We start from the raw sequence: 8,576 nt of genomic DNA, 5'->3' as shown, positions 1-8,576 counted from the left end.
AGAGCGGATTTTTTCATCCTTGAAGTAGCAAAAGTGAATTCAGACATGCCCTTAATGCTTTTGTACCCTGGACTTTAGACTTTGCATCTAGATCGTTAAAAGAGAGCCCTTTGTGTTTATATCACTCCATGTGGTCACATTACATGAAAAAATAATTCTTGTTTTTATTCCTTATTCCATGACTGATTCTATATTCTCCATGCTGCTATCGCACACTGTTAGCATTGCTGTCGAACTCTAAATTTTTAATACATTTACACTTGCACTTGGATCCATTTGACTTTGTATCATTACCATACACTCAAAAATATATATTTTTACTTGTTCAAACTACTTATTTAAACTGAAAGAACACAATTCTTAAGATTTCATCGGGACAACTTCATTCTTTTTAATGTTCAATCTACATAAATTTGTTAAAAGTGTTTAGTTAACTTAATCAATTTGAATTGTGTGTAGCTTTGCATTTTTTACAGTGTATTCTGACACTTCTGCCACACACAGAAGTTTTGTTGAGATCTTATAGTGTCTGACTATTGAGGACTAAAATATACAAGACTATTTCCAACAAGGTGAGCAGAGCTCAGCTTCGGGTCTTGCATTTGTTCAGGAAGTAAAAATGTCACATGTCACATGACTTAAATTTGACACATTTAGACTCTCATTTCCTCTGTTTTAGTTGTTGGTGCTAAGGGTGCATAACCTAAAGGCACACAAAGAATATTCAGTATTAGCAGTTTAAGGTTATTAGCCTGTAAAAGAGTAGAAATGTCTAATGATGTTTATGAAGATGTGTTGGGCATCGAGTCTGGGGGAAGGGACAGCGAGCATGTGGAGATGGTGGATACCTATGAAAGTGCAGATGTTGTCAGTGATCAGGACTTCAGGACAAACACACAACAACCACTTCAACAAACAGGTAATCACATTCATTCATGAATTCAATAATTTAGTATTTAGTTTACCTAGAGCATTAATTCAAATAAAAATGGCAAAATTTGCAGTTGCATGTTAAGACATATCATGTTGATTTTTCTCAGGGAGTGGTTCATTAAAGACAAGTCCCAGACGAACTCCAGTGTGTTTGGTGCTGCTGTGTTTCCTTCTGCTGACTGCAGTCATAGTGCTGAGAGTCTACATCTACACAAACTACACACAAGAGACGAGTACTACTATTCTCACAGAGGAGAAAGACCAGCTAATAATCAACATAACTCTCCTCATAGAAGAGAGAGACCAGCTACTAACTAACATTGTCAATATAACAGAAGAGAGAGATCAGCTACTAACTAACATTGTCAATATAACAGAAGAGAGAGATCAGCTACTAACTAGGGTCAAAGTTTTCAGTTCAGAGAAAGATCAGTTTGAAAAGAGATTATCATCTGAGAAGGATTCTTTAATGAAACAAAGAGATCAGTTACAGCAGGAGAAAAATGACCTGCAGAAGTTTCTTTCTGAACAGGGTAATTATGAACTAATCACATATTAAACACATCAAATATATTGGTTTGGTTACAAACTGTTAGCATAAATATGTTAAGATGGTAACACTATAATAACAGTACATGAATAATGATCAGTGGTGGATAGAGTACTGAAAAAGCATACTTAAGTAAAAGCACCATTACTTGCCTAAAAATGTAGTGTGATTAGAGTAAAAGAACCTGTTGTAAATATTACTCAAAGTATGAGTAAAAAGTAGCCCTTTTAAAAGTACTCATGAGTAGTAAGCAGTGAGTATTATGCTGTTAAAAGTTGATGCATTTACATGTAATTTGTGGATGTGTGTAAACGAAACATTCTGTAGTGCAATCAGTTATTGCCCAGCAGGCACACAATGTCACAAGACGTTAAAATAAGGTTAGATTTAGGTTGTGATGTCAGGTGACCAAAATTCAATTTCTAGCCAGCGTCTAGGGACAACATTGTTTTGATGTCCAATAATGACATCAAATGACGTTGATATTTGGTTGATTTTAGGTTGTTAGTGACCATCTTAGGTTGTAAGCCAACATCTTAAACCAAAATCCTATTGACGTCAAATACTGACATTTTTTCATCAGTTATGGCAACTAAAATTCAACCTCTGATAGATGTTATAGTGGTAACGTTGACACAACGTCAAGCTATAACATCATTGGACGTTGATATTTGGTTTGTTTTAAGTTGGACGTTGAAAGTCCCAGATGTCATTGTGACTGGAGGTGGGAAGCACAGCGTTTTATCTAGTTTTATTATTAAAGTTCAGAGATTGAACTTATTTACCTCAGGAGTTTCCCTAAATGAAACGGTGAAAGTAAACATTACCATGAACATCTTAATAAAGGAATAAACACATTAAGGGTGTTTGTTTGCTAAAATTCGTATTAAAATCAGTTTTATTTATATTGTGCAGAGTATTATGATAATGTTTTTATGCAAAGTATATATTTTGAAAAGGGGGAAAACAATAAATTGTATAAATGCTGTAATGTTTAAATAATTTACCATTTAAAATGCGTGAAGGTCATGTGACCATCAGAAAGAACGCAGCATCCCATTTCTCAAAGGATGCATTCTCTGCCCTCGTTGTCTCCTGAGTTCGTTCTTCTGAAGACACCTGGCAAGACCGGTTTCCACAAGAACGCAAGTCCGTTCTCTGCAATCTTTGAATTGAGAATCAGTCTGTGTTTGGGCATCCCTGATCTAAACAGTCTCTCTCTGGGTCAATGCGTGAAAAGATTTTGAACATCTTCTTGCACACTTAATGCTTCCAAACAGTTTGCTGCAATGTAAAGTGCACATGTCTTGAAGTAGTTCATTATGATGCAATTTATTTTCTATTTGTGATTAGATTGGACAAGAATTACAGGATTGAATTTTCTAATTCCCATAAACAAGAAAAAATAAAGTAGTGACTGCAGGTTGAAGGAAAGTAGTGAAGTAAAAGAACAGATACTGCACTAAAATGTACTGAAGGAAAAGTATAAGTACACATTTTTAAAACTACTTAATAAATTACAATTTCTGAGAAAAACTGCTAAATTACAGTAACTTCAGTATTTGTAGTTACTTTACACCACTGATAATGATGTATTAATATGTAAAATAACCATTATTTTATTATAAATTAATGATGAGTATCATGAACTAACTTTAACTGCAACCTGAGTCACAAAAGTTCATGAGTAAATAATGGCTACCTTAATAATTGTTACTACATACTGTTACTTAATGTATTAATTAACATTGCAGTTTAAGATAAATATAACCAACATGAACTCATGAGCTGCTAATGTGTAATTGTGTCGTGACTTTACTTGAAGGGGCACATCGTCATCAACTGATCCTTAAATACTCTTGAACTCCTGTGTTTAAACTGTTGATGTTGACTGAACACTTTTCTATTGTTATTCAGTGTAAACGCACTGGATGAACGTGCATAAAGAGTTCATGAGTAGTTAAGAAATTATGTCCCTCCAAGTAAAGTCATGATATCATTACATTTATTAACATGATGGTTAAATTAAAAATAAACTAATGTGGTAATTAACACATTAATTAACAAGCAAGCGTGTACTAACATGTGATTTAAGGTAGCTGTTTTTTACTCATGTTAGTTAAAGTTAGTTCATGATTAGCACATACTTTTACATTTATACATTAGTTTATAATAAAGTCATGTTTAGTTTAGGAATTAATACATCAATATTCATGTTCTGTTATTGTAAAGTGTTACCGTTAAGATTGAAGGGAACCAAATGCTAACATTGTTGTGTTTACAGATGGATGGTTTTACTATCAGTCCAGTTTTTACTTCATGTCCTCTGAGGAGAAGAGCTGGTCTGAGAGCAGAAGATACTGTACAGACAGAGGAGCAGATCTGATCATTATAAACAACAGAGAGGAACAAGTGAGTGAAGTGTGTGTGTGTGTGCGTGTTTTCTGGTATATGTGGTTTACAATTGTACAGTGACATGGGTATGACATGGGTGGTTTATGAGGACATGCATTGTGTTATCATAATTCAATTTGACAGTTGGGAAAAGGGATACTGGTATGATATGGTCCTATAATAAGTGGTTTTGTTGCAAAGGCTCATTTGAGAGGAGACTTTTATTCTGGCATCGCAGAAATGTTATCCGCCATTGCAGTCCTTAGAGTTGATTCACTGCTGTCTGCTGCTCACTTACTGCCTGTTGGAGCTGATCAAGGACATCTACTGTAATCCTGTCGATATTAGTCTTTTGCTGCAGATGTTGATTGGAGGTGTTAGTCATTTTCCTACAAGCTAATTTCTGCCTGTACATTTGTGGTACACAATCTGCTATTACAATCCAGTACATTAATTTGACCACCTGACTCCTCATCCTTTAATAATATTTGTGCTCTGATCGGCACCCAGAGAAGTTCACTCATCTGATAAAATCAGTGCAAACCTTTAAAACAGATTTATACAGTATAAAGTAGATTCAGCCTATGAAGGGTCCTCATAATCTACATGTGTGTGTGTGTGTGTGTGTGTGTGTGTGTGTGTGTGTGTGTGTGTGTGTGTGTGTGTGTGTGTGTGTGTAGAAAATCACCTATTAATCTTACTAAATTTGACTGTTGTTATTTTCTTTGCTTCGCATGGAATTACAAGTGTTACTGTACACCCTGTATACAGCAGTTAGTCATGTTTAACCTTGAACAGCTCGACTTTGAAGAACAATTCATCTTTGACCGTCTCATTATTTGTATCACATAGAGTTTTACTGCAGTACTGCAACTGGACAGTGGGGGTGCTACACAAAGCCAATTTCATATAATTGGTTCTTCTTCTTAGTATTATTTCAAAATAAAATATGTGGTGTTACAGTCTGATAGTGATGAAAAGAGCAGATGGAATTTACATAGTTATCAGGAGCTTCATATACTTTTATATACAATAAATAAAGTCTGTGTGGTGGCAGCTAAATAATGGCAGATTAAAATGTCATTTTGTAAACATTTTAGGATTTTGTTAAGAAAACATCTGGTGGTGCTTTGGTCTGGATTGGTCTGACTGACAGCGCTAAAGAGGGCAGTTGGAAATGGGTTGATGGCACCAACATGACCACTAGGTGAAAAATTGCTGAGATTATTATTCTTCTACTAAATAATTCTCCCAGTCAGAATAATATCACACAGAAATCAGAACTGAACATCTAATGCTAATCTGTAGTTTCAGGTTTTGGAGACTCTTTGAACCCAATGGACAAAGAAGAGAGAATTGTGCTGCATCTCATTCTTCAGGATGGGCCGATTATCCATGTGATGCTAAATTTAAGTGGATCTGTGAGAAAATAGCATTTTAAAAAGTCATTAAGTTGTATTTTTGTTCATGCTCTAAATTACCAACTTTTTTCTCTTAATATTCAGATATACAATGTGTCTTATTAACATTATATTCAAAACATTTTATTTACACAATGACAATTAAATCTGTTTTATTATTTGTGATGGAATCACTAAGCTTCACCCTCATTTAGCAGCACCAAATACTTTACACAGGACTATTAAACAGCCAATTAACATCATCACCAGCAAAAAACCAGCACACACACACTTACTGCATCCCCTGACAAATTTAGCTCATAGGCAAAAATGAATCATCAATCATAACTAGTTATGATTATACATATTTGTATCAGTTATATATAATAACTAGATGTAGCAATAATAAAATTACTATTTAAGCTAGTTCCTCCCATGAACATTCATCACTATAGACTAGCTTTTCTTAATCAGATACTTCTACTTTAGCCTCTTTATAAGATGTAAGATACGTCTTTCGTGTCTCCAGAATGTGTCTGTAAATTTTCAGCTCAAAACACCCATCAGAGCATTTATTATAGTTTCCAGAATATGTGTAGCTGTGTTTGTAGCCTGTGCCTTTAATGCAAATGAGCTGGTTCACCCCACCCACTGTTCCCATCTGTGGGTCAGCTTCTACTGTGTCAAGTCAGATAAACAGCACAGAGACAGACATAAATGAAGCAGATCCAGGATTAATTTTATGAGTTCATGAGTCAAATATAGCAAGTTTGTTTATTTGATGTATTTGTGCTGGAGTTTATTCAAACTTCGCCTATCACTGATGCACACACAAGTGCCATGACAAAGTTCACAGTACTCACACACACATTATTTTTTTCTTGCACATTTTTTCTATGTTTTTTCTTTATTACAAACATGCTCTGCTTTGAACGTTTTAAAGTTGTAAAAACGTTTATTTTTTTAGTTGTTAACGCTGAGGTGCAGCTGATCACAGAGAGTTGGAACAGATCTTTTAATTTATTTCTTTGCAAGTCCTGTTTTGTAGATTCGTGTATATGCGAGATGGAGTTGTGTTAATATGTGACTGTCAATCAATTTGGTAGGCGAGGAAAACTGCAGTCCTTCACCATGTTGTTTTAGTCCTCGATAATGATGGGATTTGGATCCTATTTTAAATGTCAGAAAATGTTAAAAATTAGACTTATTGGGCCCTATCATACACCGGGCGCAATAAAGGCCAAGACGTGTTTGCCCCGACGTGTTGCTATTTTCAAACTAGCGCAACCTTAATTTCCCCATTTTCCACCACGTTGTTTAAATAGCATATCAACTTGTGCCACTTTGTGGACTCATGGGTGTTCCGGTCTAGAGTGCAATAGACCAGCTGAAAGCAGGTCTGATGTCCTGCGCAGAGTATGTTAGTTGTGCACCGTTTTCTACGTAAATATAAAAGCCACTGCCTCCATATTTAATGTTATTATTATTACTAGTAGTAGTATTTATTATATGCATATTTATATTTGTTTTAATAAAACAAGCTTAGAGTTGTCCACCTGTCAGGTTTTGGACAATATGGGGCATAGCATGAGTGTTTGGATATAATTCTTTTTTTTTTCTTTACCACGCTTCGTTTTTATTGCTCAATTATTCATTTGCTGAAAATTAGAGCTAAATTTATAAATAGTTTTGAAACAAATCTTTGCGCTTAAATAAAATTAATTACTGTATGTAAGCTAATGGATGTCTTCATTGGAGTGCGCACAATGTGTTTCCTTATCCATGAAAAAGAGAAACTGAAGGTAAAGGCCAATTGGAGGAGGCTTGTTCTTTATCCTCGCGCTGCAGATGGTGTGTTTGACTGTTTTCTCGCTAGTGAAGTGCTCAGTTTTTCCACTTACAAAGTCAGCCATGTAAATTGCAAATGTGCCATGGCACGACGCAACTGACTCTTATATAGAATGTGATATGAGACTCTGATTGGTTTATTCTCAAAATATACCCATAACTCATCAAGAGAATAAGCACAACCCTGTTAAACCATGGGCCATGGCACAGAGCATATTTTTCCATTCTTAAAGTAGCAAAAGTGGACACACACGTAATGCTTTTGCAACCTGCACTTTTGACTTTGTGCCTAGATCATTAAAGAGAGCTCTTTGTGTTTATACTACTCCATGTCATCACATTACATGAAAAAAATGCTGGTTTAAAGTAAAAATATTATTTTGAGAAAAATATTTTGTGTTTTGTTTGCATCATGTGATCAGTAGGACGAATCAGCAGTTTCAGCTGATGGCACTTAGCTCATCTATTTAAGATAGGAAAGCCAAGTCATCATTGTCAGTTTATTACACATTTTCATGATCTCTCTGTGTTTTGTCAGTATCTGCTTGGGCTGGCTTTTCCTTGATGTCTTGTTCTTCCAAGCTGCTATCGCATACTGTTAGCATTGCTGTTGAACTATTTATTGTTAATAAATTTTTACTTGCACTTGGATCCATTTGACTTTGTATCATTACCATATTGTGACACTACTGCCACACACAGAAGTTTCATTGAGATCTTATAGTGTCTGAGTATTGAGGACTATAAATATACAAGACTATTTCCAACAGGGTGAGCAGAGCTGAGCTTCGAGTCTTGCATTTGTTCAGGAAGTAAAACTGTGTGAGAGATCAAGACTTCAGGAAAAACACACAACAACCACATCAACAAACAGGTAATCACGTTCGTTCATGCATTTAATCAAGCAGTATTTAGTTTATTTGGAGCTTTCATCCAAATAAAAACGGCAAAGTTTACAGTTGCACATTCAGACATATAACATCATATAGATTTTCATCAGGAAGTGGTTCGCTAAAGACAAGCACCAGAGCCTCTCCAGTGTGTTTGGTGCTGCTGTGTTTTCTTCTGCTGACTGCAGTCAGAGTGCTGAGTGTCTACATCTACACAAACTACACACAAGTTTACAGAATTGCCAGACTCACAGAAGAGAGAGACCAGCTACTAACAAGGGTCAAAGTTTTCAGTTCAGAGAAAGATCAGTTAGAGAAGAGATTATCATCTGAGAAGGATTCTTTAATGAAACAAAGAGATCAGTTACAGCAGGAGAAAAATGACCTGCAGAAGTTTCTTTCTGAACAGGGTAATTATGAACTAATCACATATTAAACACATCAAATAAATCAGATTTAATAATAAACTGTTAGCATAAATATGTTAAGATGGTAACACTGTAATAACAGCACAGGAATAATGATGTATTAATGTGTAAAGTAAATATGACTGTACTATGA

General features: G+C 35.2%; 1 protein-coding gene across 2 annotated transcripts; it reads left to right on the top strand.

The window, feature by feature from the left end:
- Window positions 1-697: 697 nt before the first annotated feature.
- On the top strand, window positions 698-7,774 carry LOC147842085 (uncharacterized). Of its 2 annotated transcripts, none has more exons than XM_087270653.1 (5): window positions 698-919; window positions 1,041-1,466; window positions 3,768-3,895; window positions 4,978-5,084; window positions 5,186-7,774. In XM_087270653.1, the coding sequence occupies exons 1-5, from the start codon at window positions 769-771 to the stop codon at window positions 5,316-5,318; spliced, it is 945 nt and encodes a 314-aa protein (XP_087126779.1). In that variant the 5' UTR covers window positions 698-768; the 3' UTR covers window positions 5,319-7,774. The 2 variants fall into 2 exon arrangements, with proteins under 2 accessions (XP_087126779.1, XP_087126780.1); XM_087270654.1 differs by having other exon boundaries at window positions 5,192-7,506.
- Window positions 7,775-8,576: the final 802 nt, after the last annotated feature.

Source organism: Danio rerio, chromosome 10, assembly GCF_052040795.2.
Source record: "Danio rerio strain M-AB ecotype USA chromosome 10, GRCz13ab, whole genome shotgun sequence".
Lineage (NCBI taxonomy): Eukaryota > Metazoa > Chordata > Actinopteri > Cypriniformes > Danionidae > Danio > Danio rerio.
Note: the sequence above shows the minus strand (reverse complement) of the source record. Positions and strands in the feature narration are given on the sequence as shown.